Source organism: Nothoprocta perdicaria, unplaced genomic scaffold (assembly GCF_003342845.1).
Source record: "Nothoprocta perdicaria isolate Ctin4 unplaced genomic scaffold, notPer1 scaffold_50, whole genome shotgun sequence".
Classification (NCBI taxonomy): Eukaryota; Metazoa; Chordata; class Aves; order Tinamiformes; family Tinamidae; genus Nothoprocta; species Nothoprocta perdicaria.
In genome coordinates, this window is record NW_020455755.1 from 1,694,135 (window position 1) to 1,710,658 (window position 16,524).

The window sequence follows — 16,524 nt, forward strand, 5'->3', positions numbered from 1 at the left end:
CATAATTCAGTCACTGTGCCGAAACCCTTACCTTTATGTCTGTCTATTTTACTGCTATTTGCTATGAAAGACATCTCCTCTGGCCAGCTCATGTCTTTGTTTCGAACTAGAAAGAAATACAGTATAAGGGTAAGTTGGACCAGTCGAATTTAAATTGATTAAATATGAACTGAACCAAATGGCCATATCATTCAGCACACCAGCTTGAGGCATAAAATAAAAATCACACCAAGTGAGGCTTGTAGCTGCTGCTCAAAAGCAGCACAAAATCCATTTTGTGTATTTCCTCTAAATATTTATTTTCCCCATTTTTAAAATGAGCAAAGTCTCTGCAATGTAAGTGCAATAATAGAAGGAATAAAGTATACGCAATAGTGTTTCCAAATTAGACAAAAGTCTGGTCAAACTAGATGAAAAGTCAGCTGATCTGAGCACCCTTCTGCCTTTGACAAAGGCCTATTTGATGTGTGATTAACTGTACTGCCTAGCACAACAGTGCACAGGGGGGAATGAGTGACACAGGCCTAAGCTGAAAGGAGAAAAGGACTGTACAGAAGGAAARACTTTAGAAGGAACGACTTTTTCACCATAAAGACAGTCACCAAGCAGTCAAGTTCAAAAGTGTCGATTCTTTCCATGTGTAAAATAAATCAATTTGTAATAGAAGTTTAAAAATATCAATCTGTTTGGACTGAAACCAGTACAGGATTTAGTACTTATGTAAAATAGGCATTTGCCGTACATATGCATTATTTGTTAAGCACATACATAGTCATATAAAACTGTACTTGTTTTAATGCATAGACTACCCTATGAGCCTCTTTCATACCTTCTATTACCAAATGCTGCTCATCCTGGATCTTAAGATACTCTAATCTGTGATCTTCATCATCCAGCAAAGTAAGATAGTTCTGCAGGACAAAAATATTTCATATAAAAGTATTTCTAGATTTAAAATTTTCTGAGGACAATTTAATCTCAAAGCAACAAAATTAAAATAGTGTTTGCAATTTCTTCATGTGTAAAACTATCTGTTTCCTACCTATGTCAGTTAAACAGCAGTTAACCGTAATCTGTAGAAGCTTCTATGTCAATTCCTAAGTTTCATTTTAGGGACATACATTTACATGTTTATAAAGTTATTTCTTTAGAAWGAGAAAAATACATTTAGAAGGTATACTAGATGAATCAGGAAATTTTGAGACAAAAAGGGGTATAAAACACTCTTTTTGAAACTACAGCTCTGAACATGACAGTTTTATAATCAAAGGGTGTTTTTCAAAGCACTTCACAATCTGGAGGAATATACTCGGCTTTTTTATTGCAATTAGTTCTCCTGAGTCCTCCTAACCTATTCAAGTGCCTCTGTAATATTTAAACTTACTGCACTTGCAGTAGTTTAGCATCAGCCTGCTCATCCAAGAGTACRGGCAAAACCAAGCTAAAAAAATCCCTTAGTACACTTGCACACTATTGCATACTCGAATGCACTGCTGATCTATGGCAAGACTCAAATCTTTACTTAAACATTTTAAGTAAACATTTCAACCCATGTTTTTAAGTTACATAAGAAACTCATACTTCATTATTTTGGCTGTATGGGTGTTATGTAAAAGAATATAGATTTACAATACAAAAAACATGAAACAACCCCCCCCCACACATTGCCCTTACCTCACTGTTGTACAACCAGAGGCGCATATCCTCCTCTTTTATACGTAGCCGCTGAGAGAGATATTCATGTATCTCTTTAACAGTTTGCATTCGACTAAAGCAGCCAGTATAAGCCAASACTCTCTTTAAAGGAGCATTAGGTGAAGGTACGTTCCCTGGATTTACAACCAGAGGAAAAAGAAGTAGACATCATAATCTGCGTGCCCATATGCAGAGTGAAACAAAAAAATGGTCACTAAGAACCTCTTAAGCCTACTGGGCTAAGCACTTTTTGTGAAAAAAGAAGTATACAGTTCTGCTCCTTTTATTTATGGACAAAAACACGGGTTAGATTGAAACCTAGTTGTTAGTAACCCTTTCGGATACCTCAYATCAACACAATAACTTGCTATCTCCTACTCTAGTCATGACAAAGCAGAATAATTCTATATTATATTCATATTTATATATTAATAGCAGATAAAATAAATTTATCTATTAAGATTCTCATGTGAARTAAGTCACTTAACAGAATATTTTAACAGAATTGTCTGATTAACAAACTTGTATGTTTTTCTCTTAGATACGTTCATATCTTTTACTTTTCTGAGCTTCTTCAGTTTAGACTGAGGAAGCTCCCACCTCCTATAGAAAACATTAATACATTTATGAAAAAGCTTCTGTTATACAGAGAAGTCTGACTGGGCAATTACATTAATCTAAGTAACCACAGAAGTATCATTCTACTTTTGTCATCAAAAGTTTAAAACAAATTAAATGGTATCACATGAAAAGACACAATATTACATGCAATCTAACAGAAAAGTAAAACTTTTCTTTAATCATCTTAAAAGTAAGCAAAGCAAAGCATCAGTTTTGCTTCAGGATACCAGGCAAATGACTAATTTTTTAAAGACCATCAAAAAGCTTTTTCTAAGATTAAGGATCAGAGGATTAGTTGTAAGATTACAGCAAGAAAGCACATTTGAAAAAAAACTCAAAAAGATTAATAATTGATTGGACAAATGAATTAGTGCAGAGCAAAATTCCAAATCAAGATCAAATTTGGTATGTCGGAAGATCTCCTTAATTTGAATTTGGCCATTTTAGGACGTCCAAACAAAGCAGTTTCTATTGATTGTACTTGGCAAAGTAGGAAAAATGAATTTGGGTAGCAGGCAGTTTCTGTAGCGGAACTTGATCAAGCAGGCAGCCACTATCTGCACATTAGGTATGAGATGCTATCAAAGCAATGAAAAAAATCAAGCATCTGCATGATATTTTAAACCCACACTAACACTAGCAAGCCTCTAGAATTTAATTCACAGCAGGCAAGTGAGCCTATTTCTGGATATAGGGCACCCTGGGCATCTAATCTGTGTGTATGTAAACCACACATGCATATGAAAATCAGGAACTTCCTTAGAGCCACTGCACAAGCCAAGTATGCAATTGTGCACACAAGTGGTAACTGAAAACAAGTCCCTGCAACACCTTTTTCAACTGAATGGGCGAAAAGCTACAAGCTACACATTATTCTATAACTCATGACTTGCACATGCTTGCTGAGTAGAAACTCTGCAATTATGGCACAGTTTAGTTGGATGTTTATATTTTCCAAATCTGCAGTGTTTATTTTTGCAAACTGCATCAAGTAATAATGTTCACATTCCACTAATTCAATCTCCTCCTAAAGAGCTTTGAATAATTTGAGGCATATATATATAGGTATGTATATAGATATATACACACACACATATAGACACACCCCAACATACAGATGCATGTATGTTACACAATACCTACAGGCATGATAAGATTTGCTCTTTTCAGCTGACTCTTTCATGCRTGCACACTTCTCACTTCCAACTAACCAATTTGTAGTAACCATGCAACTTAACTGGTTTCACCAATGCCACTCCTCCCTACATCCTCCTTCCAAAAGGAGATAGGAAGAAAGCCTTTAATTATTAATATTATTTTATTTTTTAAACAAAAAGCTGATTGCAYCTTACAGTTGCTTAGCCGGGGTATAAGCACAGTGGCAGCAAGCTTCTACAGTGCTGGATCTCGCTTTCTCAGAAACTGCTCACTCAGTATTCTTGCTGCATTCTTAAGTTACCTCTAGGTAAATGGTGAGGAAACATTCTCAGGCTCATCATACCCATATTCACCCAGATGTTTGACTGCTGCGTTCGGGTCGCAGGCTGCTGTCTCAGAAAGAGCAGATAGCGAGGAAATAACTCTAGTTCAGGCACGTTTGTTTTGCTGTTTTTGATCACCTAGTAATGACATTTAGAATGCATTTTAGAGACTGCTGCTCCAAATGTGTAGGAAACCCTAACAGGATGTAATGATTAAAGCAGAGGTCTAGAGAGAGAAAAAAGTTATGTTTTACTACGAGACAAGAAATCCTCTGAACTTCTTATGGGGTCTTAGGCAAATATCCTCAGGAATCACATTAATTTACTGTTTCTGAAGTACTTTTGAAGCTTATTAGTTTCAGATTGTCAGAAGTAAACACTTAATTCAGTGARAGCATAGCTTCCTGTGCAGTACTGGTGAAAGAACATATTTATAATTCCCTGAAATATCCATGAACTTACAATGAACCTCATTAATTCTATTCAGTGTATTCTTCAATAAAAAGCTTCACAAATGTTAAAATAAACCCTCACATTCCAAAGACTTTTCTTTTCCTGATCTTCCGGGATTACAGAATCCAACTCAAACCTTGATAAAATTTATGATTATAAAGATATATCAACATCTACTTTTGTCCCATTTTGATATTCTGAAAGAAAAAACTGAAACTGCTCCCAAGATACAATTACAGCTACTCTAAGTCACCATTCCTACATAGATCTGTCTATCCAAATCTCATCAGTTGGAGAGGCATAAAAGTGGCAGGAAGACTATTCTTCTGAACATGCGAATCAGAAGAAAACATTCCCCTTATGTTGTGAGAAGCAATGTTCTGCACTGTTGGAACTGAGGCGTATGGTATCAGACTTTAGTTACAAGAAAAGCAAGAGAACACTGTCCTTTTCTGCAAAGTAACAAATATTTCCCCTATTGCAAGATGAGAGGCAGGAATTCTAAGTCCTGCCTCTATATATATATGTATAGTCACAAGTAACTGAACTATCTTCATTATCAAGAATTCAAGCATTCACATAACTAAATATCAAAATATTCTTTATTTATGGACCACAAAGTCAAATTTAATATACAATTTCTACATTTTGAGAGACGTGAATAAACCTCCGAAATCATCTTCTCTCATTCATTTTCTTCCTGCAGCCTCTTGACTAGAGAGATTCTGAATAGAAGTCTCCTTTCTAACAAGGCCAAAGCGAAAATCTCAAGGATATTATTTTGTGTTATGTTTAAAGTGATGTGGCCTTTCCTGGATCATGAAAGGTGTTTGTTTCCATGGAGAATGTGTGGGAGGAGGATAACAGAAGACAGTGATTTTTCACTGTAAAATAATTGCCAGTATCACAACTAATAGACCAAATGGCTGAAAAACCTATAGCTAATTCTTTCTCATTTGTAACACTGAATACTATAAAAACATCAAAAAAAGGCAGCAGCTTAAAATCTGTTTGGGATCAAAACATTTTAAGAAACGAGGCCTGCCTTACATAAACATTTTCATGTAACAGGATCCAAAATGCTTTGCAATTTACTAAAAATCTATTCTCTGAATGTAGGCCTGGACGGTTAAGATTGCAGCTGACCACGAGGTGAACTGTGTTGAAGGCTGTGCAGCTGAGAGGAAAGTGAGCAGAAATTGGCAAGCGACTTTTTAGTACCATTATGACCTGAGAATCCTAATGGTATTGAAAAATGTTTGGGCTATCCAAAGCAATTCAGGAATCTCCAGACATGTCTGGCAAGAATAACAGGTTTCTTAAGTAACACTCAAGTCTGGACTTTGTCTGGCCAGGTCTCAGAGAAATCTTGGTCAACTTCGGCAGAGCATCACAAATCAAAGCAGAAATTCTACAAGGAGCATTCAGGCCATTTCACTGACGGTATCTTTTGTTTGAGCAATGCAGTCCCTCACAGGAGAGAAATTCCTTGTATCTTCAGTCATGTTACTTCAATTTCAGGGCTGCTAGTTCAGCCAGCATTTATCTGGCACAGTCGCATACTACTCAGAGACAAGGGTATTTTTTCCTTTGGAGACGCAGGAAATGCAAGTACAAGGCTAAGAAATGTCACTGGCTGAAAGTTTCTTCAACAGTGTGAGGCACATCAGAGAAAGGACATACAGAACGGACMATCRCTTGAAGAGAGAGTATCCAAATAAGGAGCTCATTTGGGCAAGGSGGAAGAGGAGGAAAAAGAAAAGGTTTTAGGTAGTGATCCACACCCAGTGCTGGTATCTAGCCAGCACCCTAAGGGATACAAAAAGGGTCAGGAATTTTTCAAATACTTGGTCACAAAATCCAGCTTTTGATTTATTCAAATTTCTTTTCCATACAAGTATCTTTTTTACACGAACACTGCTCAGACACAATAGTTCGTATACATTATTTCAGCAGTTATGCAAAGTAAACCGCGTCTATATTAACAACTTACCGGCCTAGGCAAGGACAGATTTGCGCCATACCAATGATACAGAGCTCTCCAAACTGGTTCTGGTACCATTACGTAGTCCTTTCCTTCAACGAGCTGTGGAGATCGCTTTAATCTTCCACCCTCCATTGTTAATGATGCAGCCTTTAAACAAAAAGGGATTCTGTTAAATCTCAAATGTAGGAAATAGTATACAGCTGCCACAATTTTATTTTATGAATATAAAACACGTTTAAAACACTTTTAAGTAGCAATTATAAACTGCTTTTCACAGTGAAAGATGGCATTTAAATGTAACAATAATTAATGCTTGAGTTTTACTATTTACTATTTCTCTGAAAGACTGTCAAATACAAAATTCCTATTATGTTCCTGTGCATCACCTACTCTGACAATTTTGCGATACAGCACAGAAAAATCCTACTCATTATTGATGGCACTGGTCTGTATTTCATGTTTTTTTTTTTTTCCCCCCTCCACAGGAATACTGCAAAAACTATCAGCTTGGTGTTACTATGCAGCCAGGTGTCTGGGTTTTATACAACAGCAGTATGCTATTATATTCAGATGAAAAACATACTAAAAAAAATTTCCATATTAACATGAATCAGTTAAATTTACCTTGACTGGTTCTTGTGTTACCAGGGGCTGATTATCAATAGCTCCTGGTTTCTGAGGATTAAATTGTAACAAACTATTCCCATTGTTTCCAAGCAAACACTGGTTATTATTGTCCGAAGTATTATGCTGCCTAGCAAAACATGTATCAGTGCCTGGTGTGCCAGGGTTAAGAGCATCTGGAATAAAACAATAGATACTTTGAGTTCATGAAACATAAGCAATAACTCCAAAAAAAAAAAAAAAAAAAACCAACAAAAAAAAAAAAGTAGGTGGGGGTAGAAGGATGCTAGAACAGTTTAAGATCATTGAAGATGTTTCGAAACCTTAAAGAATCAGTAAAACATGCAACTATTCCACATTGAAGAGTAACACATAGCTTTGTACTCAGAAAAAAAATGCAGAAATGGATAKGAGACCTATATACGAAAGCAGATGCTAACAAATACTAGTTTGAATACAGCATAACTAGGCTTGTATATGCAAATACATGTTTAACATACAATTGCATGGATCTTTAAATATCACCAAATACAACCTTTGAAACTTTTATATGCAAAAACACAATTTAAAACTTGCTTCCTCTCTGTTCTGGAAATAAATCATATCAGAGAATGTGAACTAGTTCATTTAAAGGAGTGTTCTTGTTTATCCACCACAGCCTAACTAACCAAAATTTATATGTAGGTCACTTCTACAAGTTAAACTTCATTAGTCTGGAGGACTCCATGCAGTATTTAGTTCTCTAAAATCTGTTCTACGTTAAACCTCCAAGGAAATAAGATTTTTATGCTTACTGCTGCTAGTAGTCTCTGAGGCTTCTGATGCGGTAGAAATATTATCTGAAAACTTTTCTTCTGGGGTACTGCAGTAATTAAGACCTCCCATTTTGTCTTCTCCCTGTTCTGAAGTACTGGCTGCAGCAGCTATGAGTGAATTCTTACCTCCACTCAAGACAGAAGAAGGCTCTATCACAACAGGGCTGGCATCCTAAAATTGACACATGAGAAAAAAAGTCAGTTACAAATCAAGACACTTAACACAGGCCAAATGGATCACCGGAATTCACAGCTATGCGATGTATGCGAAGTACATAATATGCTATTACGTACTTTGTAGAAAAATGTCTTTTCTACACCTGCTTACTAACRATCTACAGAAAGAAACAAGTGAAGATTCTTAAACCAGTGGAATGCATTCTTATGCATAATGTCAAAATTGTGAAATACCATTATTTTTGCTCTTTCTAAATATCTAAAAAGGCAATTATTTTAACAGATACAATCACAGACTTAACACAATTGTCCTTGTTGAATTTCACATTGCTAAATGAGAACAGCATGCGCAATAACAAAAAACACTCTGCTCTCAAACCTACAACATTTTAGTTTTCCCTAACTTTGTTTTCACCAGCCACAGAAACAGTTAAGATCAGAAGAGGCTGATGAAAGGAAACCGATGAAAAGGTGACAGATTAACGAAATAATAGTGAAAAGCTCTCTGTGTGACAATGATTCAGCAAAACAATTTTTTCACTAAGAGACAGAAGATGCTTAATTTCAAGCATTACTAGTTAAGCAGTCACTTATTCTCCACTCTTTTTTTTTTTTTTCCAAACACAAATACATCACTTATTCAGTATACATTACCATTATACTTACATATTTGACGTATTCCTTCCACTGTTGCCACCATGGCATTGCAATAAGAAACCAGTTGTGCCCTGGCTGAAGGCCGTATCTGCTTTCCCTTTCTAACCAGCCTCTACACAGAAAGAGTGAACACCATGATTTAGGTATTAGTTGCAAGTTTTGCAATTTGCATTCTTCTTCTGAAAATAATGGGAGGTGCTTTTGAAGTCTATACAGGATTCAGAGGAAAACACACACCTAATAATCTGTCCTTCCTCTTCTGGAGTGGCAGGTCGTAGCCCCAAAACTATATGACATACCTGTAAAGAGAAAGGCAATTTTTATTGCACAAATGTTGCTGCTATGCAAACAAGCATCAGACAAATCAGAAAAAAAAAAGAGGCTTTTCATAAAACTCTTCAACTATGTAGCAAGATTATTAAATCAAACAAATTGCTCTAAAAGAAATATTTTTAAGCTATCTGGTTCACAACTTGCTCCCACTGTTTAGACAAAGGTATCAAGAATGTCAAATGGACCAAGACAAATCACAGTGAATCTAAAATGAATTTTCTTTACTTCGTGTCCTAAGGAAAGCACACAGTATGAAAGACTACAATATCCAAAACAGATCTGAAGTGCAAAAGGGTAAAAGCAACTGCCCATGCCTAGGGGAGAAGAAGAGCAGAACAGGGACACTAAAGGCGTGCAAGGTATGTGTTAAAACAAAGAACGGGGAGGAAGGGGAAAATGGGTAAACCGGGAACACTAAAGAGAAGTGGCCGTATAAAGGACTGAAAAGAGGAACAGCATGTGGAAAGACTGAARGAGAAGTTCAAATGAGACCAACCAACCAGTCACCAGGGAAACTGCTCTCAAAACCACAGAAAGCTTTTCAAAGTCAAAATGTCCTTCCCTTGACTTTATTTTTTATTCAGTGCAGAAGAAAAAGGCATCGTCTCCTAGAACAGATGCCCTAATTGGCTTGGCCTCTGTTCTTAGCACAGGAGAGCAGTCCCCRAGGACCCTCCTTTTGCTCCTTTCTATCTGGAAAAGGTTGTCCTGCCCTTGGTTGCAGTCAAGCCAAGGTCCCCTCGGTGCATCCCACAGGCACCCGGCACGTGGCACCGACCGATGAGCAGAGGGAAACGGGCCCTACGGGGGGCCTTGTTCTCTGTGCAGGGAGGAAGATCAGCTGCCTCATCTCCAAAACAGTTTTCAGATRAGTTGCTACCCATACCATGATTTATAGTCTTTTCCTTATGTCTTTTCCGAGGCTATCAATTTGCATCTCAGCTGGAGGTTTCTAATGACTGGTGAGATATCTTATTTAAGTTTATATTGTAGTGTGAGACCATTCCACCATGTGAATAAAGCAAAGGCCATTAGCTGCTGGAAAGCAACAGATTTTCCAGCACACACAACACAGCTGGCTGGGATGTTTCTTTTTAGACTGATGTTACATGGTGCTGGCTTTAGCTTCTTCAGATAAACTGCCCTGGCTACAACCAAAGCAATTTGTGGAAAAGCTTTCCAATGTGCTTTACTAACACCACTTAGCTTTTCTGGCTGCAGATGAGACAGAGAACCTCATGACAGCTCAAATAAATTCCCAGACAAATCAATGGCAGACTTTGTCCTGTGCCAGTATGCTGCTGAGTCGGCAGCACAAGACAAGAGCGTCTCAGAAGGTAAAGATATCAAAGGAAAATAAAAATAGAAATCTAAAATGAAAACTTATCTACTGTCAGGAGAAAAAATACTGCAGATGAATCAACAGGCAATGTGGAACAGCAGCAACTGATTGTCATTAAGACAAACGTATCAAATGTTCATTTGCTCTACCCTCAATATGCAGATATTTATTAATCAACTTGAAGTTAAGCTGGGATGTTTGACAATATACAGTGCAATGACCAAYGCAGCCTTTCTTAAGAAGGTTACATAAATGTGAATAAAAACTGATGCAATTAGTGTTAAAAAAGAAACAGAACTTCCTAATTTTATTCTCTTTAACTGTAGTATAGCTGACAATATTCCTGACAGTCTACCTTAAGTATTTCTTTTCTTACAGTATGAAGAGTAGTATAGGATTATAAACAGGTGAAAGCACAATATGCTACTCAGGCAGGCTCTGGCAATAATAATTTACTGTTTTTTGAAATTCCACACATCYCCTCTCAGAGTAAGTATTTTCCTACTAAAACTTGACTTTGCAAGCTTCACTGATAAGATTAAAAGGAAGCCCACTGGTTCTTCCCCACCCACACTGAAAAGCTGAGACAGTCACAGAAGGCTGGAGGTGAATACTAGATTACAGCAAATCTTCAAGACTGCATTAGAATTATTATTATTTATTTGGAARGTATCGAGTTCTAGGCAGAACTGGCAAGGAATAAATACAAGGAAAAAAAAAACACTGAATCAAAATACTCTTAGTGGTTTACTTGCTACACAAAGTGAGCCAAGCACTAAAATACGATTGTTTTAAGGATTTTTAAAAAATCCAATTCAGGCTGAACTAAAAAGATGGGGATTAATGTGCAGGACCGCTTCTGCAACATGATAGTTAAATGATATCATAGCTTAAACGGGCTGCTCCATTTAGAAAGCAATGGAAGGTTCCTTAGGCAGCCCTTGCAGAAAACACASAGGGAAAGTGCTAAAGCCTTAGCAGTACGTCTCTATTTCCTATGTCACTTTCTTTGGAAAGACCTGGAGGAACCTTTTAAGGAACACAGCCTCTTCCTAATGGAAAAAACACCTGCTGTTATATTTGAAATATCCTTTCATTTTAGAAGCACTACACTACATTCATTTTAACAGATAATGCTTTATGGATCTCCATACACTGAAAAGAAAAATGAGCAAGCAAAGCTTTAATCAGCCAAGGTAATACGCACTTTCAAAAACACAGAGTTTATTGCAACAGACAAAAGGAAGCCTCTTGGCACAAGTATTGACACTGTATTCCATGGTAGGATGAGTCAATTACCATAATTTTCAAGTTTAAATTTTTACTAACTATACCTGAAAAAGTAGATTTAAAAATTCATTAGCAAGAGCACTCTTCACACTCCATATCTGGTAGTCTTCCAGAGTTAGATGTCCAATCTTAAAGGGAAGACAGGAAAAGAAAGAAAAAAAAGCATTAAACCGTTTATCTATTTCTATTAAAAAGCTATTTAATGTGTCAAAAAATTAACAACTTCCACACTTATAACAAAGCTTGATCCAACTGCTTTGATAATAGTGTTAGTCTAAAAGCGGTATTAATTGTGCATAGTAAAGTATAGTAAACAGCATATGGTTCAAATATATTTCCTCTGGTTATGTATTTTTGGTTTAATTTCATATATAAAAATGACTTATAAAACTCACATTCTTCTAACAGAACAACACAGAAAATTTTAATGGAAAACTGACATTATTCCAAAAAGATKCTTTTATTGACACATCTCTGCTCTAAGGAAATGCAAGATTTTTGCCTCCTTCTCAAATTAAATTGAATACACAARGATAGAATGATGACAAGAATGGAAAAGCAAATTCTTACCTTTGTGGTATCATGCATATTCAAAATATTGTCTACAATTTCAGACAAATCCATGTCCAATTCCTATGGGGGGGGGGAAAAAAAAAGGAGCAAAATCAGGATCAAAAACAAATGCTTAAAAAACACTTCAGAGCTATATATGTGTTCAGAATAAAGAAAAACAACTGCAGGAAACGCTGCTGATACAGAATAGCACTACACACTACTAAACTGGCTGAACGATTCTAGGCAGTTATATTTTTTACCCAAGATTTCTTTATATCACAAGGAACAAAAAAAATACTGTATTCAAGTAATTCTCCTTTGGTTAATGGTAGTGCTATGTTATGAAAGGTAAGTTACAATTAACASTATCCAGTTACAATAGCTCAAAACAGTATGTATTTCACTGAAACCACCTTCAATCAACATTCACATCTGAAACCTGAAATCAGYTTCTAATTTCCTAACTTCAAAGGATGACTTTAGAAAACAAGAGCGAATGACTAAAATGCCAGATAGGACTTACAGGTATTTTATCAGTACGGTTATCTTTCCAGACTTCTAAAAGTGCAACCACCATTTCCTTAAGTTCCGTGCGAGACAACACACCATCCCGGTCAATGTCAAAAACCTTGAAGCAAACTGAGAAAAAAAGAATATTGCTTTTGTACGTTAGAACTATTCAGCAACTACATTTTATGGTTTCTCTTGTAGAAAGAAAGTCTACAGAGTCATAAGAACATGATTTAGTGCTGACAGTTTTGATGAGGCCGGATGTATGTATGATAGTGAGGAAATGGAGCAGCTGTGTTTAATAAACTGAAATCTAGATTCCTGCAATTTTGTATACTGTGTTTTCTGATGTAACCTAGCAAGAAACACATGTGCATCCAGAAATTGCCAATGAATGGTAGCATTTAAGTTTCAATAATACAAAGCTGGAAAAAAAGTACAGAAAGAAGGTACTTCAAAACAYAGGAACCTTGCAAGGAACCAGCTGAAAAATGGATAGTAAACAAGATAAAACATACTATTTACCACAAGACAATCAAGTAGATTTGCTTTGTATCATACATAATGAACAGACTAACATTTGCACTTTCCACTTTGTGTGTTGAAATAAACCTCTGCAGCAGAATGGCTTAACACTGCAAGAAAACTTCTGAAATGACAAGCTGTTTTCCAGAAAAGTTTGTTAGTTTTATGAAGTCATGAAGAAAAATATGCTGAATTAGGCTTAATCATGTTTTATAAAAGAACACCTTCACATTTCAACTAGATTCAACTTCTTAAGCCTGTCACCTCCCACAGATCTACATTTGTTCTGTGGAAACAAATTCTAAAATGTGCAAACAACCAAACTTAATTATTTGAACTTAAGAAGTTTCTTTTCTTTTAATTAATAGTTAATATTTTGCACACTTACATTTTTGTCTTTCTGCCAAGGGTCCCCTGCAACATGCCGAGAGCCCACAAGAAATTTCTTTGAAATCTATGTGATTGTCCCGATTTTCATCAAAGGCATTAAACAGACCTGCAAACCACAGAAGCATCTCCTGTTACGGAGTCTGGCCAGAGCAGCTGACAATCATACCGAGCATTTACTTATATGAAGTGTTAGAGTTTAGTTTTTCAAGGAAAAGTACAAACTTAACTTACGATGATAACCAACCACTGATAAGTGTAACAGAGGACAGTGAAGCGCTAAGAACATTCTTAGCAATGTGCCTCTCAGGCAAYACAATTAGGATGAGTATTTGCCAAGGAGCTAAAGGACCAAAGGAGTAAAGGTGCTCAGATGGCTTTTCCTAAATAACTTTAGACTACAGATATCACTGAATGCCTTTGCAATCTTTGACCCTAAAAGAGTGTGGAGTTTCAGCCACACTCGTGTAAGAATTTTACTCACTGAGCACACAGAGCACTTTTGAACCATGTACGGTACTTTTTTAAGTGTCAATAACCCAATTTCTGCAGCCGCAGGAGACATCGGCCATGAGTAGAAACCATCCAAGTTCCCCCAGAGCTAGTGGGTACATTTTTATTACTAAGTAGATACAATGCATTTAGAAGCACATTTATGGAGATATATCACAAATTCAATTTAAGTAAAAAAAATTATTTTTCTAACAGTTTGCATCTGCTGCAGATGAAATACTGAGTTTCTTTTTTTGGTTGACCACTACAATACACTGGATAACCTCATGACACAAACCTGTTATTTTCAAACATTTAAAACTCAGACAAATCCATCTCCTTAATTTAAGCTGAAAATATATTTTAAAGGAAACAAGCCCACTTTTAAAATWCAAAAACTAATGTCTTATTAGATATCAAGTATTTAAGCCCACACTAATATCACTCTATCAAACATTCCAGCAAAGTTTCATACCTTCACTCAGAGATGGATGAATAGGAGGGGAAACTAAGGGGGCAAATGTTTCTAAATCAAAACGTCCAGTTCTTGATTGAGCTTTTAGCAGCCAATATCGTTTTTCAAGATCAATGATGTCAGATTCTTCCACTGCATAATCAACAGAAATAAAAGAATCTGGTAATGTCTAGACCACGTTAGAGCACAACGCTAAATAAAAATGCAGTATTTTTTCTCTACAATGGGAAAATGCGGTAGTATCTTATGTTTGATTCCTGTATACGCAAATTTAAAAAAAAAAAGCTGTGAAGAAAAAGTTATTACTTTTGCAAAGTTATCTCAACCATTCAATATCTAGGAGTATAAAATCAATGGTCTGTAATTCAAAAATGTCTACAAGTACCACAGAAATGAACTTTGCTCTAGATATTTCTTCCAAAAAGCTTATTTCTTCCTGATAAATTGAACAAGTAGATTACATATGCAATATCATATTTTCTTAAGATACTCAATATTTAAATTCTCTAAAAAGGATGTGTTTTTTTTTAATCCCCAACTTTTATGGAAAAAAAGAACTTACAATTTGGTTTCTCCTGAAAAACTCATCTTTGAAAATTTTAGCCTACATACAGAGTAATAAAGCTAAATCTTAACGTGATACTTAGATCCAGTATGGGAGCATTAGTCATTTCCATACATACTTTATTTTATTATTTATACTGCAGCTGCAGTAAGAGATTTAGTCAACTTTGGGAAGTGATTGTACCAACCTATACGACACTTTATGCCAAGAAATTTATAATCTAATTAAAAGAAAGAAAGAACAGCCATGTGTAAAGTACAGCGCTAGGCAAAGGTAGAAGAAAAAGCCGCAAGAACTTCAATTTTCTTTCAAATAGTCTTATACTAATGCCATTAAAAAGCTTAGGAACCTTGTATCTCTATCCTTGAAATAAAAATAAATAAATTAAAACACAAAAAAAGGAAAAAAGTTATTTCTGCACCACAGTATTCTTAACCTTTTTCATATGCAAGTGTGTCACAACACTGCTTTAGGTCAGTGCAAGTTAATTGGTTCTCCAAGAGATATGTAATGACAGAGCTGTCTATATTAAGAACCACTACGTGTGATCCCATTCCCAGATGGTTCTGAGCCTTTAAATCCATGCCAGCTTTCTAATAGGTTTAACTTGAGCTATTTGGCCTGGTTTAGCCTACAGAAACAATAATAATCCCGTAAAGCTTAAGAGCAGAGGAGATAAAAAGCGCACATGGAAAATGAAGTTTTATTGATTTTTTTCCCTATTTATTTCTCTCATTGACAGCAGTAATTAAATCAGAGTAATARCTTACAATTAGCATGAACCGGTTGTACCAACTCAGCAGGCATGTGTTATAGCGCGCTGCAAACTACACAACGTCTTGCCTGCATCAGCACAAAGCTTGGAGAAATTATAACAAAATATTACAATCCAAAATGGGGTTGGAGGAGCCGAGCAGGGTTGGCATCTTCTTGCACTGTACTTTTGTGTTGGTCTGAAAAGTAAGACTAGTGACAAGGTCCTTTTCCTGGAGCAGCTGGCCAGGCCACGAACCACACGCATGGCGCCCAGGTCGAGGCTGCGCTTCAGGGGCGGGTTAAGCCAGTCTAAGTTCAGGCTGCTCTGGACACCTACCCTGCCCTTAACTCCAGGCCTAAGCTGCAGCATCCTCACTTGCACTAGTAGCAGCTATTGGGTTGAGGCAACTGATGCTGCTGAAAAAGCAGCCTCATTTCCTTTCTCCTCCTCCTCCTCCTCAAAAAGTACTTCCAAGCTGGATAATTCCCCTATCTGGCTTGCATCTCCCAGCTCTTGATTTCCTAGTAATACATATGAAAGCAATCATCTAAACATATAAAAGAAAGTTATTCTACTAGGAATCAAGGAGAAACAGAATATATATTCCTTTGAAGTGAGCTGCAGTTTCATAGATGCCAAAGACTGTACCACAGATGCATGGAGTTCCACGAGTTTCAGTAGAAGGGCTGAGACTGAGGAAAGCACAGAAAGACTGAGGAAAGCACAGAAAGACTGAGGAAAGCACAGAAAGACTGAGGAAAGCACAGAAAGACTGAGGAAAGC

At 36.4% G+C, this 16,524-nt stretch overlaps 1 protein-coding gene across 4 annotated transcripts in view; it reads right to left on the minus strand.

The window, feature by feature from the left end:
• Positions 1-16,524, minus strand: part of USP32 (ubiquitin specific peptidase 32) — a 58,487-nt gene that overhangs the window by 13,159 nt on the left and 28,804 nt on the right. For 2 of the 4 annotated variants that reach the window (XM_026047735.1, XM_026047737.1), the window contains exons 6-19: positions 14,420-14,551; positions 13,454-13,561; positions 12,554-12,669; positions 12,046-12,108; positions 11,520-11,603; positions 8,748-8,809; positions 8,520-8,622; positions 7,656-7,848; positions 6,862-7,037; positions 6,244-6,384; positions 3,776-3,935; positions 1,675-1,829; positions 830-911; positions 32-106 (exon numbers count right to left, since the gene is read on the minus strand). In XM_026047735.1, coding sequence (XP_025903520.1) covers positions 32-106; positions 830-911; positions 1,675-1,829; positions 3,776-3,935; positions 6,244-6,384; positions 6,862-7,037; positions 7,656-7,848; positions 8,520-8,622; positions 8,748-8,809; positions 11,520-11,603; positions 12,046-12,108; positions 12,554-12,669; positions 13,454-13,561; positions 14,420-14,551 — 1,650 coding nt within the window. The remainder of the gene's footprint in view (positions 1-31; positions 107-829; positions 912-1,674; positions 1,830-3,775; positions 3,936-6,243; positions 6,385-6,861; positions 7,038-7,655; positions 7,849-8,519; positions 8,623-8,747; positions 8,810-11,519; positions 11,604-12,045; positions 12,109-12,553; positions 12,670-13,453; positions 13,562-14,419; positions 14,552-16,524) is intronic. The other 2 variants (XM_026047736.1, XM_026047738.1) reach the window with 2 other exon arrangements.